Here is a 24481-nt window from a genome sequence, read left to right on the forward strand (position 1 = left end):
AAAGGAAAAACAATTCACAGTGTTGGATTTGAATCGTTCCTCTTTTAAATTATCTGCACCTGTTTCTGAAGGGGCTTTGGATCACTCACCTGAGAGGACTGGAAGTTCTCCAGAGAAGGAGGAGAACATGAGAACAGCAGGACAGGCTGAGACTGCAATGTCTAAGAGACAGTGAGAGTGTCAGGAAGAGGACAGAATCCATTTTTCCTTGTCACTGGTCAGAAAATGAACATGTCAGCAAGGGTGGCATTTGGAAAGGGGCGCCTCACTCCCAAGAAGCTCTCCTTCGCTTTCCCTCAGACAGATTCCCTGAGGAAAGGTAGCCGGTCTGCGGGAGGAAAGCGGAGGATGTTCTCGTTTTCTCTCAGATGTCGACTGGGCATCATCAGAGGGGGAACCAAAGGTAATTACGACTGTAATATTTTGGGAAATGGTAATGTATTCAGTTGATGCCTTTGATATTGTAGCACAAGACGTGAGACTTGGAAGTTTGAGTTATTTTCCAATGTATGCAGTTATAGAAAAGAAAAGTTTTGTTGCCGACACAAAATAACTTAAGTTTAGGTTCATCTGTAATGAATTAACCCAAATTACATATATTACCTGAATTAATAAAAAAAACAGAGTTAAACTATGTGTGCAGCAGGCCTGTTAAACTGAGCATTCGGTGGACTGAAATCTGGGCTTTTGACTTACCTCAAAGGTGAAGACTAAAGCATGAGTTTGTGCGACACATCCTTATCCTCTGTCTCTTTTTTGTCACACTAATCTGTGCTGGCTGACAAGTGAGTTAGTCATATTGCTTTTCAGACTTTCACTTGCAACTGAGTCTGATCACCATAAGATGGCAGTGTGGTCAGTTTGATAAAGGAGCAGGTTAAGATTCAGGTCCTTCCACCTAGAATACCCACGTTTGTCTATAATGAAACGTTTTTTTGTTTACAATTATGTAGCTGAAACATTGGGAAATTGTACAAAGCAGCACTCACTAGTGAACACAATCACAGGTTATTCTTTTATTGAGAGTTTTAAATATGCTTTTTAACTATGTCTTTTTAAATTCTGCTCTACTTTGTTTCTACTTTGGTTGAGCATTCCTAACCTCTATTTATATGCCAATGTTGCTACAAACATTCCACATTCTTAATCTAATCATTGCATTATTACTCATTCCACATCCATACTGTTGATATCTGGTCTGGAGGAAGTGCAAAAGAGTCATTTTTTATTACAACCCAATGTTTGCCACCCTGTTCCCAGGGGGTTTTCATCACTCCAACACACTGCTCCGTCTACCGATTCTCTTTATTCTGAAATTAATTAGTCTCGCTCTGAAAGACTGCACTCAGTCACATTGTAAATTGGGTATTAAGGACAAAAGTCTCAGAGGAAATTATCTCCACCGAAGAGTATTATGTCCACTGGAACAGCTGACTAATTAGGCTCCATGCAACAGCAAGTAGAAACATTCCAGATTTTTTTTGTTTGTAATCGCTTTACACATCTGTAAAATAAGCAGTTGTAGAATACATGGTATAATTTCACACTGTGAATTACTGAATTGTGGGTTTTGCTGGTGTTGTACCTTGTTTTTTTGTTTTTTTTTCCTGCCTCCAAAGTCTCAGTGATGACAACTATTTGTCTGCAGTGACCAAAACAATTGAGGCAGACAAGGCTCGAGTGGCTGCCAGTGAGGCTGGAGGAGGGCATTTGTTGGTGGTGGTGGTGGTTGCAGTGGAGGTCAGGAAGTGGCAGACGTCGAGGTTTGTGTGCATGACAAATGGTCAGACAGGTGTGTCGACGGTTCAGTTAGCAGACCCGGTAGTCCTTCTGTGTTTGGGTGGAGGGACTTCAATGGGCCCTGGATTAGCAGAATGTCCTCTCACTCTCCTGAGGGGGAAACATGAGGTGACAGGCTTTAGAGGAAGTGCATTTAATTGTTACACAATCGCTGAGATTCTAAATGTTCCTTTTTTTTTGCTTTTATTTGCACATGATTTATTTTGACTTGACCATAGTCAAATCTGTCATCACAGCCTTGTGCGCGACAACTGCACTTTTATGAATAACATTTCAACTGCTAGACATCTCAAACAGGCAGCTGTTCTGCACAGGAATTTTGCATATGCATTTTCCATTAGGTGCTTGTGTGTGTGTTTTTGAAAGAGAGATAGAAACACTAGCGCTGTGCAGATACAAGCTCTGTACAAATGGGTGCAGTACGTGAGAAAAACGTGACACAGTGCAGGGCTCAGTCTGACAATGAATGTGCAGGTGGTGTTAATTGTGCAGAGTGGAGTGTGTGCAGTTTTGTCAAGTCTAATCATGGTGTGTGTAAATGTGCGTGGGTGGGTTTGAGAATGTACATATGAGGGGTGTTTGACTTGGTAGTAAATGGAGTGGGTGTGTGTGTGTGTGTGTGTGTGTGTGTGTGTGTGTGTGTGTGTGTGTGTGTATGTGTGTGTGTATGTGTGTGTGCGCTGGGGGAGGGAGTGACGATCGTGTGTGCCTGTCTCACTGAACCCCTCTGGCACAGGGAGAGAGAGAGAGAGCAAACACACTCACTCTAGCTCTGAATGAGAGAGGAGGGTTATGTGTGTGCTCATGTGAGTGTATGAACGGGGGATGATAAACCCTCTGGAAAAGGACGGCTGATTAGTAAGAATAGCTCAAAAATGGAACCACAGCAGGATGGGAAGAAAAGGACATGAACCATTGCTTTCCCTGCTTTGGATTTTATAGAAAAACAGAGCTTGATAGATTTATAATTTTGACGGCTGAGAAGAACCTCTGACATCTTTTTGTCACGAAGTTTAAATAGAGAGAGGGGAACTAGAGACCATCTGAGGATCAGAATTTGCCCTTTGGAGCTCAATTCCTCACTGGGTTTTACAAACGGGGACAAAGGTTAAGGAAATGTTGGCAAAGGAATGAAGAAACGAAGATGGTATTTCTGTTCCATTTGAGCGGCTGAGACTCTTTTACCTCAGGTGGATCCTCAGCTCTCTGCTCACTACTAAAGAATCAGCAGGGTTACTTTCCGAGGGTGGCTGCGCTGATTAAACTATAGCCATGCTGTGTGGTCTGAGGAGAGACACCAAGAACAGCATTGGTAAGAGCACCACACTGATCTTTGCAACGCAGAGTCAAGGGGGTAAGCTTGTGTGTTGTAGTAAAGGATTTGTTTCACCTGGATCACCTGTAAAGAGTGGTTTATGTCCAGAAATGTGTAGTTCATCTGAGAGACAGCCACTGCAACGGATGAGTGTTACCTCAATGTTCCTTCTAATTGTTATCTAATTGTTACCTGTGACCATATAGCCTGAATGCAAATCAGTTTGAGCGTAGAATCATTACAATGCATGAGTTATGGTTGTGATTGGTTGAAAGACCACCAGCTCTGCAGACCATCCTGCCATATGTAATTGGGGCAGATATAGCAATGTAAACTAGGTCTGGCAGGGCCCTCGTTTATAAATAAAGTTTTACATCTGAAAATAGCATTATGATTTCATTGTCATTGTTAATGCCCCCCCCCCATATTTAACCTACATTCTGATTTGTTACGGGAGGGATGGCATACAGTGCCCTGAATTAAACCAGGAGTTAATTAACTCACCACATATTTATGCAGTAGTACAGAATTTTATTTTAAGTCAGTGTGGCACTCCGAGGTCCTTTAGATGCAGCTCTTCTGGCAAACCTCATCCTTGAGCCTTTGCCTAACCTCCTTTTCAAAGACAACAGAGACAGAGAGACAGTTCTTTTTTTCTTCTTTTTTTTACAATAGTTGTTTCATTGTTGGGGCTGTGTATTAATCAGCTCCATTCTGATTTTAATTCTGGCCGTTAGGGTAGATGATGGTTATTTATAAGCTGGAGGAGGATGGCTTGATGGTACAGTAGCGCTCAGTCACGCGCAGACTGCTGGGTCTGCGTTACCCAGAGCTAATGTTGCCTTTTGACTGCAATGACAGCTGCTGGACTGTCAGGGCCCTTAGGAGCCTGCATGGTTACAAGGGTTTTGCCCAGCCTAAAGTATTTGTGATGTGTCACTCACTTTGTTTGTGCCTCACAGCCACTGGACAGGATATTTGTGCAAGGATGTGTGTGTAAATTAGTGTGAAATACCATACTGTATTATGCATATGTATGTTCTATACATAACAAGCCCAGTAAAGATATTTCTGTAGTAAGGTCGGACTCATGCAGCTGTGTACACAAGAAGGCTGAATTTCCTTCTTTACTCCTCGTATCTAGGGCCTGCCCAAAGGTTTTTTAGGCCAGCGAAGGTTTGACAAAGGATCCATGCATCTCTGCTGTCTACAGGCCTCATCTTCAGTTGGGCAGATGTGGAAACTTGATTGACTTGGACAGAGGGAACACAGATGTGTTTGATGCCCTCCGAGCACTTGCTTCCCCCAGCTCAGTCTTTAGAAGTCAGCATAGATAAAAGACTGAACTGAGGGAATGTAATTTTTGATGTCAAATTGATATACTGTCAGGCCTGGGATGATACCTCTTAAATGATGGCCAGACACATTATATAAAATTGAGTTGCATATTAAACTGGGCCTACAATGTGAAGGGCGGCCTAAAGCCTTTACACATACATTTTTATGGTACATACAATACTAAGCTATTAAAATAATGATTGACATATTCATATATTTATACATCATGTTTTAATGTTAAACATACATGTGGCACAGTGAATCCTTAAGCTTAACTGTATCTGTGGATGGCTACCTTAGTGGCCTACAGGCCAGTAAGCCTATCATCAATGTTGTGTAAATTAAAAACTAAAAAAATCACAAATAGGCCGATTTATCTTTGCTAATACTATGTCAGAAATATTTTAATTTGTGAACAAATTTGATTGACAGACACACATTCCTCACCAATTGACTACAAGAGGCAAAAAAATGAGGGCCAAACAAAACATTTGAAATGTTTTATAAGCCCACATTTCTCCGCCTTGCCAAAGTGCCACTCTAGGCTATTGCCTAGTCCACCTATACACACGCGCCAGCACTGACTGTAGGTAATACACTGACTATGGATAAGTACCTCATACAACCCTACTCAAAACAATTCTGTAGCCTGTAGCATGAGGCACTAACATGGTCCCTACACTTAAATACACTTAAAAACAGGCCTTGGCACAGCTCCTCTTTAAATTGGTAACATGATGTTCAATCACTGTGTTGGACATCTGAAAAGGTAATCCACAGTGGACAGGATTAAAGAAGTGCCAAGTCTGTTTCCTCATCACTATGACTGCTGTCATGCTTGTATGGCTGCATTCAGGTTCAGATGGCTGAGTGGTGGCTCTGCTAATCTGAGGCCAGCCCTGTGCTCTGTCAGCAATAGGTCCCACTGTGGGTAAAAAAACAAATTATATATATATATATCAGTTTCCCTGCAGAGCAGATTAAACATTTCCCATCTTTCTGTAGCAGCTGCTGTAAATGACTTGAAAATGATGATTTTCTCTATATGCCCGAACAGTCCATTAACTGCATGCTGTTCTTTCCAGAAAATTCCCATGCTTTAGTAACTGCATACATCAAGCTCGCCGCAAATGTGTTCTTGTGTTAAATTAATGGTTTTCAAGGGTCTCTGCTGCAGACAGAGATGAGCTATTCAAAACACTTAAACCTTTTATAGAGTTGTGGAAACTTTGCATTGTCCTGAATTCAGGCTTATCACTCTGTTTCAGTTAAGGTTCATGCCTGATGGATGTATGTGGCTGTTGGCTTAGTGCTGCCCCGCCCCCTCCCACCAAGAGCCTCACATTACCCAGGGTGCAGTTCAAAGCATTAACATGTGTGCAGCTGTCATGATGTGCAATGAATGGTCGTGTTCATTTAGCCTTCTGCTGCAGAGTTTCCCTACATGTCACCACAGTGCTTCATAACAGCACCTCCATACCTCCCTGCTGTCTCCTCAGATGAAGGACCATACTCAAAGGGGAGCAAGGAGTACAGGGCATCTGACCAATCACATTCATCCTGCAGGCGCAGCTTCTCAGGTACAATACAGTCAAACCTGACATTTTGTTTTCTATCTGTTATCTGATTCATGCTACTGTGTCCTCAAAAAGAAGAAGAGTCATGCCGTCTTTGACTGAGATTTTTGTCTGTCTGCGTGTAGAGCCATGTGCTGTGTTTTCCTTGATGTTTCACTGTTTCGAATGCTTAGATAAGGTAAAAAAAACTGCTTGTGTGGCATACCTGTCATTTGCAGTAAACCACACTTGGTAGACTTCGCGTAGAACGATCTAACAGCACAGCAGAACATGGACCACAAGACAGAATGAGTCCTCTGATGACACTATGTAGCCACATATCTGTCAGAGTCAAGAAACTCATTTTCATTCACTTAAGAATACAATTGGATTTGCCTCTTTTGTAATAACGCATTGAATGTCTTTCCATTATCAGTATTTAGGGTGCTATTAATAAAACTGACTCCGTCCTCCTCCTCCTCCTGAACCTGTCACAAAGATTCACTCAGATTGAGAAATTTGAAAGAACAAGGAAAGGACAGGAAAGTGAGAAAATAAAGTATGTGGTTGTGTGTCAGAGGGCATTTCTGTGAGAGATTCAGAAGAGAAGGATGAAGAAAAAAGTATTTTGTTGCCTCTCAGACAGGGTGACTCTGTCAAGCAGACGCTAATTCTGACTGTGGATCTGTGTCTATATCTGTCAGCAGAGGAGTACCGAGGAGTGACCACGGTGGACCTGATGAAAAGGGAAGGCAGCAGCCTTGGCCTCACCATCTCCGGAGGCTCTGATAAGGATGGCAAGCCCAGAGTGTCAAACCTACGGCCAGGTGGGCTAGCTGCCAGGTGAGATCACTGCTCTGTGATGCGGTTAAAACCTGGCAACCACACCAAGCTGTCCGGACTTGTTATTCTGCTCCTACAAATGTGCACGTGTTGCAAAGTTATAGCAGCTTGCCTTCACTGCAGGACTGTAGGTGTTGTGTTAGATCAGCATGATGCCGTCCCTCAGAGTAATACCCAAAAGTCCCCAAGAAACCATATAAGAAGTTTTGATTTAGTTGTTAATATTTTAATTTTTTTATTGTCAGTTCATGTTTAATGGTGGTAATAATTCAATATACATATTTTGTGAGCTTGCTTTTTTTTATTCAGTGATTGCTTAATTAAGATTCAGTTAAACACATTTTCCCAGACGTCAACGGCATTGAACAAATTTTCTCCAACATCAACCACACGAAAAGGAAAATGTAGTGGAGCTCACGTTTCATGATGATTAAGCAGCGTGTGACACACACGCACACACACACACACACACACACACACACACACGCACACACACACACACACACACACACACACACACACACACACACAGTTTGACACAGCCCCTCTGAAAATGTTTTGGCAAAGTATGCCATCGCTTGTCAAGTCTAAGGAGGTTTAAAGACAGACACCGTGCTAATTCTTCCAAGCAGCTTGTCTTCCCACAGCTGAGTTCATGTTTGTGTGGAAGTGCTAGCTAATTTACTGGGTGGAGAGAGACAGAGACAGACAGGAGAGAGACTGGCAGTGACACTGTGTGATGAGACCGGACCGGATCAGGCCGGTCGGCTCTGCTGGTCAAGACGTCTCTCTCTGTCTGCTGTCAGTGCTGATTGGCAGTAGCCCAAAGGTGAGAGGGGCGAGCAGGGCAGAACATCTATTTAATTAATTAGCCTTCCAATGAGCAGCATGTTGACTCAGAATGTCATATGTGAGACAGCATGTACAATCATCTGCGTCAGTGTTTGAAGAGAAGACGTTTTCAGCCATCCGCTCGGCGCTCACTATTCAACATAGCTGGCTCTGTATGTTATTCCACATACTGCAAAGGGATTTCTAATCAAATTATCATTGCAGTTTGGACACAAATTTATACAACCAACTTATTGTTCTACTTCTGCCTCTTTCACACAGTTGGGACAGCCAGAATATTAATTTCAGATCAGACAGTTGCATCTGATTTTGTTCATGAACGGATCAACTTCATCAAAATGTGCTTTTGTAACAAACAGGTAGCTTTGTAACAAACAGGTAGCTCATAGTGAGTTTAACATTTAAGGTGTGAGCCGTAAAACCAATAAATGAGCAGAAAGTGGCTAAAGATCTCTGCAAAGTTGTTGATAATTATCTGCCCCTCAGTAAGAAAAACTTGCAATTCCAAAACCCAAGTGACTTGCAGTGAATGTAGAGCTTTTTAGGGCCCCGGGGGGAAGTTTCCCACATTGCCCGATTATTAAGCCAGCCTTCATCTTGATGGTCTGTACATGACTTTCTACAGGAGTGACCAGCTGAATGTAGGAGACTACATCAAGTCAGTGAATGGCATCAACCTGTCAAAGCTTCGCCACGATGAGATCATCAGCCTGCTGAAGAACATCGGGGAGCGAGTTGTGCTGGAGGTGGAGTACGAGCTGCCTCAATTCGGTAGGTGAAGTTCGGCAAGAATAATATTTTGCCTGATTGTTCAACAAATGCTCAGATGTTTGGAGACAGTGCTGTCATCAAAACAAATGGTTTGTATTTTCAAATACATAAAAGTTAGGAAATGGGTTAATATTAAGATAATTAGTTATGTCTGCAGACCATAAAAAGGCTTGTCTTGTGATTTGTAGACGTCTATCTTAAAACTGAGCTAAATTGTGTTTAAAACCTAGACGTTCAAAAATTTTCCACCAAATTTAGTCCCGAATTAATCTCATCATCTATACATCTTTCGGCCTGCAAATAACCAGGTCAATAGTTATTGGGTTTCCTTGATCAAGGCACTGGCCTCAGAAACAGAAGAGTTGTTCCCCAGGCGCTGCACTCTGGCTGCCCACTGCTCTTACATCATTAGCACGGGTCAAAAACATAGATCAATTAAACACATTTCCACAATCCATATTTGTTCTCATGATTCAGCACTTACAACACTCAGGTGACACTATAATCAAACTGTTGTAAAAGCTTTCTACATTGCTAATTTTATATGTAGCTTTGGCAGATTGTAGAAATAATTTTCTGAATCTGTCCTTTCCTGTCAACTCTTAGTCCAGAACCCCTCAGGAGTCTTAACCAAAACCATGGAGGTGTGTTTACACAAGGAGGGAAACAGCTTTGGGTTTGTTATGAGAGGTAGGTGGACCGGATGTTTTCTTGTGTAAATCCTTCAGTAAAAATAATTAGCTTTTTGTCCTGATTTTTGTTGTGTGTTTTGTTTATCTAGGAGGCTTCCACGAGGACTGGCGCAGGTCTCGTCCTCTGGTGCTTACATACATCAGGCCGGGAGGTCCCGCTGACAGGTGAGGGCATGGATAAATGAGTTAGTGTTTGTGTGGTACTATTTATGTGGCTTTTAGGCATTTTATGTCTTGATCATGCATGGATGAGCCTATTCAAACTATTGTATGTGTGCATACATGCATGTTTCTATATCTATTTAGATGTATAAACTAATGGATATGTGTCTTACTAATTGCCTTATCTTTGTCCCCAATTAAAATAGTTATCCATTAACCATGTGGAATTAGATTATTAAGACTTATGCTTTTAAATCCGCAATATGTTTATGTGCACATTATTTCTTTTGCATCAGTCTACGCTCGGGCCAGTGCATGAAATTGTGGCTGTGACACATATAGAGTATATTATCTTCAAAGCAGAAAGGGCACTGCTCATCCTGAGGCTAATGCAACATTGCACTTTTCCCCATGAAAACCAAAACACTGGAGCAAACATAATTCATCATCAAAGACTTTATGGCCATCTATCTCATTTATCCTTCATCTTACCTGGAAGGGAACACTCATGTGGAACTGTTTAATGATTTACTGTGACTGGTGCTTTAGCGCTTGTGTGAGCATCTTGTGCTGGCCGCCTGTGTTTTATTTTTTTTTCTCTTTCTCCTCCTGTGTTTATCCAGAGAGGGCACTTTAAAGGCCGGAGACCGAGTATTGAGCATAGACGGGATGCCTTTAAACCGAGAGAAGCACGCTGACGCTTTGACCATGCTGATGCAGAGCGGCCAGGAAGCTCTCTTCCTGATTGAGTACGACGTCTCCGTCATGGGTGAGTACACACACACACACACACACACACACACAGGGAATATGTGGAGGCTTGGTAGGGCAGTGTTGCTCTGAGGGTAAATAATGTGGCCGTTTAGCTGCATGGATGTGAGTGAGTGTGGGTCCTGGAGACGCCACCAGGGGAGTCTGACTGGCCCAAGAGCACACTTCGACAAGGAAAGGGTAGATGGGTAATATTCAGTATTTTGTTATAGTGTGGGGATCTCTCTCCACTCCTGAATCATGGCAGGTTGAAACTCAATATAAAAAAAGTGTATTGCTTTTCTGTATCAGAGCCATTACAGTAAGTAAATTGTTGATGGAATATAGTACAGTAAACAGTACATATCAGTATTATTTCAAGCACATTTAACAATACATTTTGTATGATTTTATGATTTTCTTCAGTTAATTTTGACTGATTTGATTCTTTGATTTGATTTTGGGCCAAAAAGTAGAAAAATATGCCACTGAAGACAGGAACTCACTACAGATTATGACCTCCATTTGGTCATAGCGATTAATTTTCCATAAGATCACAAACTTTGCTCTTTGCAAAATAGGGCATGTCACCAAGGACATTTGACACACATTATCTCTCTGTATGTGGGTGTTTGGGATCTAGACCTCCTGCCACCACACTGAACCAGTCAGAGGGTTCATAATTATAAGTCTTTTCCATTGCCGGTTAAGATTGTAAAAAGATGCATCTACTAATCTTGTAGGCCTCTCTCATATCTGTGTGAATTATCTGTTTCAGAAGCAGTGCAGCAAGCCTCGGGCCCTCTGCTGGTGGAGATAGTGAAAGGTCCCTCCGCCAGCCTCGGGATCAGCCTCACTACAACAATATACAGGAGCAAACAAGTTATTATTATTGACAAGATAAAGGCAGCCAGCGTGGTGGAAAGGTGAAACCAACCTTTTACACTATACTGCCCCACAGACACTTTCCTATTAAACCAAAGCTTTTCTCAATGACACACTATCTGCCACACTGTCTCACTCTCTCAGATGTGGAGCGCTGCATGCAGGTGACGTCCTTCTGTCTATAGATGGGACCAGCACAGAGCACTGCTCTCTGATGGAGGCCACGCAGCTACTTGCTAACACTTGTGATGTTGTGAAACTGGAAATTCTCCCAGCCAGTCAGAGCAGACTTCCTGTCAGGCCGCAAGACACAGGTATGTCCTGGAGGTGACACAAAAAAATAAAACTCTGTGAGATACTACAAAAGAATAAGACATCAGAGAGATATGGAAATCAGCAGTGAAAGAGGAAATCACTTTTAACACATCACATTAAGATTAAAGAAGTCGGAAAAAAGAAACATATCTTTGTGTAGCAAAACTTTTTGTTCATTCCTCTCCCATTAATCATCTCATGACCCCTCAGATTTATGGTTTGAAGTAGTTCTGTGCAGACATGGGGAGAATATAACTGCTCTTCTCTCAGCTATTCTATCTACAGCCAAGAGCCAGGTTCCCATGTATTGTAAGTCAGCCTGTGTGTGTGTGTGTGTGTGTGTGTGTGTGTGTGTGTGTGTGTGTGTGTGTGTGTGTGTGTGTGTGTGTGTGTGTGTGTGTGTGTGTGTGTGTGTGTGAGTGAGTGAGTGAGTGGCCGGCAGCGATCATGTTCTGCAGACTTATTTCTGGGTCAGCAGCTGCAGGGGCTCCTTAACATGTGAGCATGGGAAGAATCATACACCATGACAAAGGAAATACGATGTAGTTAAGTCTTCTCTGGCGGTCACTGAATCCTTTCTTCAGCAATATTTCTTTGTCCTTTGTTTAGTTTTTGTCTGGTCCAGCCTGCTGCACTTCACTTTTATTTGCCAAACTTCCATCTTTCTTTTATCCTTATTTACTGATTTATTTTTGATCAGTGTCTTACATTTTTGTTAGGGTTAAATCCTCTGAAGAAGGAATACACATTAATACTTTCCAAGACTGCTCAGTGAAATACTTGAACTGCACTGGCTCCTGTGGACCACTGGACTGAATTCAAAGTGCAGCACATGTATCACTTCTCAAAGAAATGACAGGCATGCGTCTTGTCTTCTGACATTTCTATTTAATAGGTATTCACTTCTTGAAAAAGGCACCATGATGTTATGGTAAAACGATATTTTCACAGCTTCTTTTCCCCCCAGGATAAGGCATGATTATAAGATGCAATTTGTCTAATCTCCTCTGGGGATTTAATAAGACTGATACGGCCACTAAGAGATTAGGAGTTAATGTTTCTTTCCACCAGCCTCAATCAAAAACACCATATCTTGGAGAGCTTCCCCTAGGTGAGCTTAACATAAGCTGTCAGAGCCAAAGCTTCACAGGTTTGATTGAGTCAGATAGAAACTTGTTCTCCGAAAAGGGCCGTGGGTTCTCCTGCTTGTATTCTGATTACATACAGTTGGATTTAACCAGGTTTCCTGAACATGAAAAACATCCCAGGCGCTACAGCAGTCATCCATGTTTCTAGCAAATCCCCCATCCATGTGGGCAAATTGTTAGAGATTATACCCTTGCAAATGAAGCAGCCTGGATTACTGTCACATGTAACGCTCTGTGACAATTTTAGTTGCATGAATACGTAAAGGAACATTAATTATCGAGGTGTGTGTCATACAGGAGGTCAGTTGTTTCCCTTTGAATGCTTCACAGATACTGTGTGACTGAATGCACTCTGTTTGACATTAGGGGATAAGACGCCTTTCAGAATTAACAATCCGTGCTCTCCATTTCGTTCAAAGCGGGAAAAGTCAACAGAATTGCTAAATGAAAACCACATGAATATAAATCACATACGATTAAGTTAAAACACATTTAGACCAAACTGTCTGCCAATCAGGTGCAGAAACAGACTCTGCATCATCAACAATCAAGTTTTCAGGTGTGCTCAATCAAGGTCAAGCCACATGCCTCCTAACAGCCAGTATCCCTTCCTGCTGAACACAACAACATTATGACCAGCGGTCAATTTACTCACTCTTTTTGCACCATCTGGCTCTTTTGAAAATTAAATTATAAAAATGATCTCCAGTTTGCACTTAGCTTTTTGGAAGCTTGCTAGTAAAAGTAAGATATTTTTATTTTTAGTCCACCACTTCCCATTCAGCCAGCTGAGCCCTGTGTGTCTAACTGATTTGTCAGATGCTCGTCAAAATACATTAAACCACAGGATTTAATCTAGTGTACCATGACGACAACATTAAATATCAATTACTCTGCTCCAAATTATCCTCCAGGCACTGTGTGGTGTGTTACAAATGTAGACATGGGAATGAAAGTGGGATTTCATGGGTAGAATTTAGAATGTACACAACAGAGGAGTGGAGCTGGTTCAGGCTTCTCAAATGGATATGTTTGCCTCCGTATTGCTGCAGTTAAAGTGCAGAAGAGCAACCATCATCACTGGGACCAAAGCAGCAACTACTGCCATCCCCCACATGCCAGCCACGGCAAGACATGGAGCAGCCCAAGCCACCCACACAACCAGCAGGACCACTGCAAATGTAAGTTATCAATTGTGACAGCACTGCTGCTGGCAAGACACCATAGCAGGAGGCTTTGCTTCAGCACTTTTTGTACAATCTTTTCCAAGAGGTTTACTCCAACACTGTTACCACAGTTCTTTATTTTGGTGCACGTTCCCATGATGAGTGTGCTGCAGCTGTGGACATGAATACAATGTCATGGTGATGTGGTTTTATCTAACTGTACCAGCCTTTTGATACGTGTCTCCCTTCAGCTCTGGTGAGCGGTGGCTTCTCCCCTTCCTCCACAGCCACCTCAGGCTTTAGCAGCCAGGGTAGCAATACGCTGCCCTGTCCCATCCCTCCGATAGCTCCCACCAGCCCCCGCAGCTTGACGGGCAAGAGGAGGAACAGGAAGAAGGACCATAAGAGCTCACGTATGACCATCCGCCTGCCTCTTTCTTTTGTCTTTTTAGTTTTTACCACACTAAAGGGTTGGTTCAACCAAATTAACCAAATTAATTTTATTATTTTGTCCATCCCATTTATATCAATGAGAGTAGGCTAAATAACAGAAACCCCTCTCTGTATGTGTTGTGTGACTGTATCAGACTGCATTACTTTTAGCTTGATGCACCTAATAATAAACTGGCAACTGACTGTATGTCGATAAGATTTCTGCCTCCAACTTCATATAATGGAGGTGAAAGGGATTTGTCTGTGATGTTCACAGCATTGATCATGTCTCTCCAGACAGCTCTGTAATTCAAACACCTTTTTTATTACTTTTTTTGCAGTTTGATATGAAGAGTTTATTTGCAAAAACCGATATCCATTTTTATTTTCCTAAATCATGATTTTCCTTTTGCACTGCAGGGAATATCAATCAAACTGGTGTCGGTTCATTCATTTTAAGAATGGCCTTTATCTGGTTTTGCAAACATTCAGACGTGTAGGTGTATATAGGCTACATATCTAATGGTCACATCAAGAAACTAAAAAGAAAAGAGATAAATGAAGATAATCCAGACTTCACCATCGCTGTCAGAATCAACAGTTTTTATAGAGACTATTTGTTCAGTAAAAAAGAAGTTCTCTGTGACATTTGTGAATCATTGATCACTTAACCCCTTGTGTCCAATATTTTGGTCTATGACAAAATAACCTGCAGAACTATTTTCCTTAGCCTCAGCTGTACTTTGTTGCATGGAAATTAGCAAATGTTGCTATGCTAACACTTAAATTGGATGGTAACATGATAAACACTATGGGTAAACATTATACCTGCTAAACATCAGCATGGTCAATATTAGCATGTTAGCATATAGCTAAAAGCACAGCTGTTATTTTGTACTGCCATTGGAGTGGAGGCAGAAATCTCAGAACCCAGATACATAAAACTATAGAGCGATCTCTAAGTGAGAAAATATGTTTGGCTTTGCTGTTTTTAGGGTTTTTTTGTAATTTAGGTGAACTGACCCTTTAAACATGTTTTGCAGCGCTTTCAAAACACCTTTCCCTCCTGTTTCACCCCCTCACTGTGTGAACAGTTTTGACTGACGTAAACATGACAGACGTAAACTGTAAAAGTGACTCATTCCCTCTCCGTTGTCTCTGTGGGTGCATGTTTCATCCCCTTACCCTCCATGTTTTGTCTCCCATAATCCCTCTCTTGCTCCATTTATCTGCCACTTCTCCACTTATATCTTTCTCTGATGTGTTCCCTCCCTCCCCCCCTGTCCTTCAGTTTCTCTGGCGTCCAGTTCTGTAGGCCCAGGGGGGCAGGTTTTTCATGTGGAAACAAGCGAGGTCATCCTGAGGGGGGATCCACTCACAGGTTTTGGGATCCAGCTGCAGGGCGGTATCTTTGCCACAGAAACCCTGTCTGCTCCCCCAGTCATCCGCTTTATTGAGCCCGACAGCCCAGCTGAGAGGTAACACACTGAGACACTTAATGAGTAAACAAATATCATGTACTGAGTCACCTTGAACTAGATGGCCCCAGTGCTAATCATTCAGTCACATGTGGAAAAAAAAAGTCTAATTTTAACCTTTTTGTCCCAATGAGTATTTCAGCTCAAGGCAGTCACATTAGAGCTGCATTTGTCTAATGTTGTGGTTCCCAAATTTGGGGTCCTGCCCTACATTAGGGGTAACAAGATAATTAAAATCAGAAAAAACATCTGCTACGTAAAGTTATGCTTATTTTTTTCGACATTCATATAATCTTGACTTAGCAACAATATCAGTGTGGCTATACTGTATATATGACAATGCTGGTCTGTCTGTCGGTTTTTCCACCACTTTGGTCCAGACTGAACATTTTTAATACCGTTTTTAAATGGATCGTCATGTAATTTTGTACAGATATTCATGTTGCCCAGAGGATGAATCCTACTGACATAAATGATCCCCTGACCTTTCCTTTAGCGCCACCATGAGGTTAAAATTCCAGGTTTTGAGTAAAATGCCTCAAGAACTATTGGATGGATTGTCATGAAATTTGGTTCACACATTCGTAAACCCCATTAGGATGAACTGTGAAAAAGATTTTCATTTGTCCACTAGTTTAGAACCAAATCACATCATAACTAATGACATTCCATCAGCAGCTGTACTTGCGTGTTTAGCGCTAATTGGCAAATGCTAAAACTAAGATACCTGCAAAACGTCAGCATGTTCCAGTGGCATGCTGATGTTAGCATTTAGCTCAAAGCACAACTGTGCTTGTTTTTCTTCGTCTTTTAAAAAAACATTCAAATAAGACATGGGGGAAAAAGTCCTTTTGTTGAAATGGTCACAACAACATATAACTGGTAAAAAATGTGTTGTAAGTAGACATTGCTTTGTTTTAAGGGGTCAGTCACAAGCCAATGAAGCTTCAGTGCTTGTCAGCCCTTGGCATAGTAATGGTTTATTTCCTTAGTGAGGGAGGTCATATGCCACAAGCTCAACAGATGTTCAGTAATTTATGACAGTTATTTTAGTCTTGAATGTGCTGCGAGGAGTAGTCGTGTCCAGTAGTAGATTTATACATGAGGCATTGGTGCAGCCAGTGTTTTTTTTTTGTTTTTTTTAAAACGCCCTATATTGGTCTGTATGTAGTATTGATCAAGACTGCATGTTGCAGTCTAATTAAAACACAACTCTGATCAGGCCAGTGTGTTGTATCTGTCCTTGTCTTGCAAGATTAATGATAGTGTCTGTGCCGGCACTGCAGGGCCGCGTCCCCTGGGTCTTGTAACACGATTAGTCCAGCAGCAGTTGGACAGGAGTGACAGGAGTACAGCATCCGACTGTGATGTTGCTGTCTAAGCCTCCACACAAGGTTAATGAGCAGCGGTGGTTAGTGAATTAATATCAGATGACAGTGCTTCAGTGTTTGCAATTAGGAGCCTGATTAAATGTGTGATATGTGGGATCTTTTTTCTGTATGAGTGCACGCTTTGCAGAGGTGATTTTCCAAGTTCAAGTAAGGCCAATGTTCAGTGTGTTTATGTCGAGCCTAGAAGCCATATCATTTCATAGATGGCATTTTAAACATTCAGCCTATGTGACATGAATGTGTCACTCTTTAGAATCCTTTCACTGAAAGCAGAAATACAAAGCCTTGCTGACACTCGTGTGGGCATAGCCAGAGCATTAGTAGATTAATAAATTAGTTAATCAACACATTTTAATCTTAAATCATTTATGAAGCAAAAAATGACATGTGGTGCCTCCAGCAACTTAAATTTGAGAAGTTGATGCATTTTATTTTGGGCTGTCAAACGATACATTTTTTTTAATCGCGATTAATCGCTGAATTTCTATAGTTAATCGCATGTTTTATCACATGATTCAAATTTTATTATTTTGCATTTCAGAACTGTTTAAGTACATATTAACAATGGAAAGCAATTCTTACCAGTTTATGATTGTGATGATTGGGAATCAAATGAATGCAAAGAAAGTGACTTTATGAACTTGATTTATTGATGATAGTGTGCAGTAACTCGTAAATAATTTATTACTCACTGACGTCCAGTGATCACCTTGCATCACTTCGCAACAGTTCCAGTTTGGCTGCTTTCTCCGTGTCATACAGGCTGTGTATGTGTGAAACTATTGTTCCCCTCGACGGCATGTATAAGACGGGTCAGAACATGCCAACCGTAGACCTGAGTCTTCTACAATGCTGACAGGTCTGCAGTTAGTTGCCACCCATTTTGCAAGAGCGGTAGTAATTTTTTTGGATTTGGTTTCATCCACAGGTCAGCAAGTAGCACTCTCCAAAATAGTGCTTTGCCTGAGCCCGCTAGCATCAACCTGAGTCACGTTAACTGTACTACTATGCTTAACTCGTAGGTGGTAGCTCAAGCTTGACGTGCTTCTGTGATATTTTAATTCGGCTTTACACAATGTGCATATGGCTTTCGACCCATCCGGGAGTTTTGGAAAATAAAAGTGCCATTCAGAATTGCGTTGCTGCTGTCTTTCTCCATCATGCCTGCAGCCTGCAGCAGCAGGATGTGTTACGAGGAAGTATGGCAAAGGGTCAAAATAGTAGCCTGTTAGGCACGACGCGAAGCCGAGTGAAGTGAAAATAAATTAATAAATGGCGGCATGCGATTAATGCGTAAATGCTGACAGCCCTAATTTTTTTTATATCAATTATAATTTTATATCTTTACGTTTTGAACTGTTGGTCGGACATAACAAGGAAGCACTTTAGGTTAGTTATACCTGCTTATATTTTTACTTAAACTTAGTGTGTGTGTGTGTGTGTGTGTGTGTGTGTGTGTGTGTGTGTGTGTGTGTGTGTGTGAGAAAACTTTCTTTATGCCAACGGGTTATTCTTTAATTTTGTCCACTACATATATATCAATAAGGGTTGGCTGAATAACAAACACCTCTCTGTATAATGCACGACAGTTCAACAGCAACAAAATGACCATACAGGTGAAGCAACACCTCTCTAAGACAATTTCAGCAAAAACTAAACATTCATGAAGGTAGCATCTATTGCAGGGCTTATGTATTAGAATAAATGTATGTAACTGAGTGTATATGTATGTAATTTGTTCTCAGGGGTCTCTTGTCTTGACCTCAGTGAGACCTCCTGAATGATAAAGCCTAACGAACTAAGTTGAAGACATTACCTTGGGCTCTGTGAAATTGTGAGGGTCATTTTTCACTTTTTGATTGGGTAAAAGATCAACATACAGTATTAATCAATAATTTGAATATAATCGCTAGTTGCACCCCTAGTTAAAATGTGATCAATTTTAGTTAAGGGGAGACACTACAGATGAATAGGGCATCAATTGTAACTAGTAGATATCGCCATGAAACTTCCCCAGTTGATTACTTACATTAAGACAATAATTGCTTGTATAACAATTTTTCTAAAATGTTGTTTAAATATGCAAATTAGGCTTTGTCCTATTAAATATGTGCTAATTTGCATACATTTCCAAAACCGAAATCTGAACATTGGATAAAGCCAGGTTCAAAATTCTTCTTTCATTCTGTTGACATATTAGTCAAATGTTTTTACAAATGGAATTTCTTTTTATCACTCAATAAATCAAAAAATACTGTGAACAGCCATAAAAAAAATCAATCTACGGATTGAGATATCTACAGACGCAAATAAACAAAGTGTAGTAAAATAAACACCTTAACGTGTATTTTGGTTGTTTTCTTTCCACTAGTCTGAAAGAAAACGGGTAATGGAAGAAAAATAGCCCAACATAAAATTGACCAGTGCATGAAAAAACAATGTTTTTGCCTGTAGTGTCTTGCCTTAAGATTATTTTAATAATTCTGTTACATTTACACCCAATATACATTTCTTCTAAACATTTATATTTACTTTTTTTAATACTATATTAACTGTTGAGAGGGGGAAATATCAGTCTTTCACAGGAGCTTTATTTCCACTATAAGGCTTCTTTGTGTGTTTATTCTGTGTGAAGGTGTGGGCTGCTGCAGGTTGGGGACAGACTGTTATCCATTAATGGGATCCCAACTGAAGATAGCACTTTGGAGGAAGCCCATCAGCTGCTCAGAGACTCTGCTCTGGCCAATAAGGTCACAGTGGAGATTGAGTTTGACGTTGCAGGTATCTTATTGTGAAGATAAATTCTTATATTGTGAGATCTCTGAGTATATTTGTGCTTTCTTACTTACATGTATCTTCACTTTAAATCCCAATTAGAGTCAGTGGTTCCCAGCAGTGGCACCTTCCACGTTAAACTACCCAAGAGGAGAGGAGTGGAGCTGGGCATCACCATCAGTGGTGAGTTTGTTAGTGTGTTGTAGATAAACAGCAGGGGGCAGTGTAACTTAATAATACTCTGGTAAATCTCTTTTGAATCAATGTTCTGTGTTCCATAAACTCAGGCTTGCAAAACCACAAGGGTAAATACCTCATTACCGACGAATAATACAGGCCTGTACCAGCTTCATAATTACTCTTTGTCCTCTGAATAAACAGAAACAGGAAGCAGAGTATGTTCAGTGCAACGAAAAGGAAGTTGAGTGATTTCAAAATGTCATTGTGTGTCAATTTTATAAATGTCAATCATAAAATAAAAATCACTTTATTTCTTCTGTTTTACCAGCAAGTAAGAAACCTGGCAAGCCCCTCATCATCTCTGACATCAGAAAGGGAAGCATGGCACACAGGTATGTCCCATCATCACACACAGCTCATAATATTAGGCTACTGCTGAACATTGTATTGCTCTCGCAGCACTAAGTCATATCATCTTTTCATGAACAAAATACAATTGTTTTGGGAATCCACTGTGTAAAACGAGCTTAATTGGATTGAGCTATCAAAACTGGATCAGTAGGGCAGAGCAGCTACATTCAGAAGGGCTCAGTGTTGATAAGGTTGAGGGTGAGGTTACAGTGACCCCCGAGGATCCCACAGAGACACTAACGCTAATAGGATTCTCATACTGAGTCAGGAGGAGCAGCTTGCTGGTCCCAGGTGAAAGTTGTGATCCTCTTGCTTTTGTGTCCGGTAGAACAGGCACTCTGGAGCCTGGAGACCGGCTACTGGCCATCGACAGTGTGCGTCTGGAGAACTGTACCATGGAGGACGCCATGCATGTCCTGCAGCAGGCCGAGGACATGGTCAAACTCCGAATCCAGAAAGATGAGGACAACATTGGTACATTAATCCCTTAAAACACCAAACATGCATTCTGTATAAAAGCAGTGGTGGAAAGTAACAAAGCACATTTACTAATGTACTTAAGTACAATGTTTAGTTACTTAATTTGAGTATTTCCATTTGATGCAACTTTATACTTCAACTCTATTACAGTAAAACTTTTAGGAAATTCTTCTTCAGATTAATATTTTATGCAAAACACATGATAAAATGGCCCCTTACAAAAAAAGCAGAATCTAGATGAGGCCACTTCAATTGTTTTGAATTTCTATAAGCTATTAGCAGTTCCACCAAAGAAAGATTTCCCCTTTTTAAACTTCTCCAATGTCTTCATGTAAATATCTGCCCAGAGGCCTAAAAAAAGTTTAAAAAAAAAATATTATGTTAAATATCATAGATATAGATAATATCAAAACCTGGAAGCAGTGAACTAATGTAGTTTACTAGACGTAGTCGAGTATTTATAAACGGTTGTATTGGTACTTAAACGTAAAGGATGTGAAAACGTCTTCCACCACAGTATAAAATCTATACATTATTCAAATGCAGTAAAATGACAAATAAAGGAGGTAATGGTCTGTTAGGTTAAAAAGCTCCTATTATTTGTCCGTTTGCACAAACTTTTTTAACATTTTATCATAAAGGTATTCTATCTTCACAGGGTTTCTAATGTCTACATAATCTTATTATGCATGGCATCTACTCTTTACCCCATGTGCTGTAGATGAGTTGGAGATGTCAGGCTCTATAATCTACACAGTTGAGCTGAAGAGATATAACGGCCCATTGGGCATCACGATCTCTGGCACAGAGGAGCCCTTTGACCCCATCGTCATTTCTGGCCTCACTAAGAAAGGCCTGGCAGAGAGGTGAGAGAACGACATGTCGGGGGCTAAATATAAGCTGAGGCTAGTCAAATCTGTTGCGGCCCCCTTTGGAAACGCTTTTTTTTAATAGAATAAACAGTAAGTCAATAAACAATGTCTGACTCGTCTTTTTCGATAACAAGAAGCCTCTTTGTTTCCGTTCCAGTCAGCGCGCTGGCAGCCTGACAGGCTTCCTGGCCCGTCTGTCGGTACTGTCTGGTATACTCTGGTATCTCTGTCTCCTCTGCTCTCCTAACCCTGCAGGACCGGGGCCATTCATATAGGGGACCGTGTCCTGGCCATCAACGGAGTCAGTCTGAAAGGAAAGCCACTGAGTGAGGCCATCCATCTTCTGCAGATGGCCGGGGAGTCCGTCACCCTCAAGATAAAAAAAAAGGCTGACCGTATGTTTTATTTTTTTGCTACTTATTACTTATTTCCTTTTGTAGAATCGTAGTGGCTTGCAAAAATGATCTTACAAATACAGTTGCAGAATTGAGACAAAAACAAACATTTAAAAAGAAAATGAAACGAAACGCAAACAAGCAAAGACAAATGGATAAATAAAAGCTGAGTAGATAGATTTATAATAACAGAGTTGCATTATGACAACATAAACATTCACTTTTCACATTTCATTTAGTTTGTTTCATAGGCCTAAAACATTATTTCTTATAATTTTTTTTCAAATAGTTTTCATAGTTTTATTCTTTAGTTAGGTAATCCTTGTCCATTCTCCTGTGGAAGAAGCATCCCTGTTGAGCCAATGTTCAGTTATACATTCCCTTCGCTGATCGTACGTCATTCTCCTGTTGATCTCAGCAAGAAAGCAAACCTTATTTGTATGGTGCTTTCCAAAAAGTTTCACAGTGCTTTACAGGCGAAGGGAAAGACAAGATAAAACAAAGAGACAAAGTGTACAAACCACAAAAAATAAGGGTGTAAAATCAATAAAAGTTTGAGTTTTAATATGCTTTGAAAACGTGATTTGATTGCATTGATTTTAGCCTTTTCTGAGGCTTAAAGGACGAGAAAGTGATGTTTTATGTTTGCTTTTTGAGAATAGACAGAAAGTTATTTGACTCATTGTTCATTCCCAGAATCTGACGGCCGACGGCCTCTGGACAGAGAAGCTGGGTTTTTAAGTGACACAGAGGATGACCTGACAGACTCCCAGAAGACCAGTAAACACTCCGAGGTCTACTCAGCCACTCTGCCCAGTATAGACTCTGCAATGAGCTCCTGGGATAGCTCAGGGTTTGACGCAGGCTATGGTAGCCAAGGTGAGGTCCACTGGATGCTTGCTGTTTATAAATGACCAATTTGTCTGTCTTGCCTCTAATGAGGTCAGTGGATTTTTTTTCAGGGACATATCTTCACAAAGCATCCGATATATTGCTCAATCCAAATGACTGGCGACGCACAAAGCAGAGGAGCCAAACCAGTTCCAGCTCTGCAGGCCTAGTCCACCACGCAGCGCTGTATGATGGGAGGTTCACTGAGGATGAGTGGGACAAGATACCTGGGTAAGTGCACAGGGCCTGCATTTTCCTTCCTGTTAAAATCTTGTTTCCTGTCAGTGCAGTTTTTAAGTGTTTTTGGTTTCACAGTAAAGGGTATTTTTCATTTGAAGTACATTCTGTGTACAAGCAGTGGTGGAAAGTAACTGCATTTATTTAAGAAGTGGACTTGTTTTGTTTTCCTCGCCACTACATTTCAGAAGGAAATATTTCCATTTTTACTCCATCACATATATCTGAGGAATATAGTTACTAGTTATGTTAGATTACAATTTACAGATTGATATTTTACATAAATCTTAATTTACAGATAATATAACATACATGTAACACAATACAACACATTTTAAAGATTAAACCAGTGGTCCCCAACCTTTTTGGTTGTGACCCACTGACAAAAAAAAAGCAGTGCCCTTGTCATGTTTCAGACGTCTATAAGTTGTTGGCAAAGACAAATTTCACCTCTCACCTTGTTTCATTCAAATAACAGTTTGATGCTTAAATAGGTGAATGTATCCTATATTTCACTATTAAAGCATTTATTAGAGAACAGTCCAAACATTTTTTACATTGTTGCATTGATACTTGTACTTAAGTAAAGGAACCGAGTACTTTACCACTGTGTATATATTAGAGCTTCTGTGGTTTCCCTTTTTGGCTTCATTGACTAAAACTGTCACTGGCACTGTCTGAATTAGTTTTTTTTCATTTTGTGTTTGTATGCTTTCATGGTTTGTGCTTTTCCAAAACTGTCCCTTTTTTCTTCTTTCTCAGGTATTCTCTCTCTCATCTGCTTTACTAACTGCCCACGAGCTCTTTGGTGTTTCACATAGATGCATCTATTTCTGTCACCCCTTGTCCACAACAAAATCAAAAAGCACCTAAAGCGCCCAAGGATGCATCAGCCTTATCTGTCTCTTCACGCTTGACTTTTTTTTTTTCTGAACTTTTGTGTCACGTTTTCAATTTTCTGCTTTTTTGTGGGGGGCAACATTACTTTTGTAAAATTGACCCTTTTAAAGGCTTTAACTAATCTAGCGGACTCTTCAGCGTTTGCCAGAAGTGAGAGAATTTTACAGTAAATTCAATCAATTTGGTCCAGAGAGATTTTCAAAGGGATTCTCCAGCAAGCAGCCCAAAAACTGCATTTCCCATGCTGCCTTTTGTAAGCAGCACCGGCCTGGAGACCTGCAGTGCTGCTCTCATGTTCTGGTTCCTGCGTTGTCATAGATTCATCAGCCCCCCTCGTTGCCATGGCACCCTGAACCAGGAAAACAGCCTCTGGTCCCAGGCTCTGCAGGACCTCGAGACCTGTGGCCAGTCAGAGATTCTCAGGGAGCTGGAGGTAGGCCCCCCCC

At 40.9% G+C, this 24481-nt stretch overlaps 1 protein-coding gene across 1 annotated transcript in view; it reads left to right on the forward strand.

Moving 5' to 3' along the window:
* Window positions 1-231: 231 nt before the first annotated feature.
* LOC144520204 (glutamate receptor-interacting protein 2-like) overlaps window positions 232-24481 on the forward strand; it is a 30655-nt gene continuing 6405 nt past the window's right edge. The window contains exons 1-22 of the mRNA XM_078253873.1: window positions 232-403; window positions 1649-1792; window positions 5953-6033; window positions 6714-6852; window positions 8330-8475; window positions 9082-9165; window positions 9257-9332; window positions 9953-10098; window positions 10858-11005; window positions 11109-11278; window positions 13480-13608; window positions 13845-14006; window positions 15317-15503; window positions 19530-19675; window positions 19772-19852; window positions 20178-20241; window positions 20589-20734; window positions 21462-21606; window positions 21868-22007; window positions 22704-22886; window positions 22970-23129; window positions 24354-24468. Of these exons, the coding sequence (XP_078109999.1) occupies window positions 232-403; window positions 1649-1792; window positions 5953-6033; window positions 6714-6852; window positions 8330-8475; window positions 9082-9165; window positions 9257-9332; window positions 9953-10098; window positions 10858-11005; window positions 11109-11278; window positions 13480-13608; window positions 13845-14006; window positions 15317-15503; window positions 19530-19675; window positions 19772-19852; window positions 20178-20241; window positions 20589-20734; window positions 21462-21606; window positions 21868-22007; window positions 22704-22886; window positions 22970-23129; window positions 24354-24468 (2964 nt within the window). The remainder of the gene's footprint in view (window positions 404-1648; window positions 1793-5952; window positions 6034-6713; window positions 6853-8329; window positions 8476-9081; window positions 9166-9256; window positions 9333-9952; window positions 10099-10857; window positions 11006-11108; window positions 11279-13479; window positions 13609-13844; window positions 14007-15316; window positions 15504-19529; window positions 19676-19771; window positions 19853-20177; window positions 20242-20588; window positions 20735-21461; window positions 21607-21867; window positions 22008-22703; window positions 22887-22969; window positions 23130-24353; window positions 24469-24481) is intronic.

Source organism: Sander vitreus, chromosome 7 (assembly GCF_031162955.1).
Source record: "Sander vitreus isolate 19-12246 chromosome 7, sanVit1, whole genome shotgun sequence".
NCBI lineage: Eukaryota > Metazoa > Chordata > Actinopteri > Perciformes > Percidae > Sander > Sander vitreus.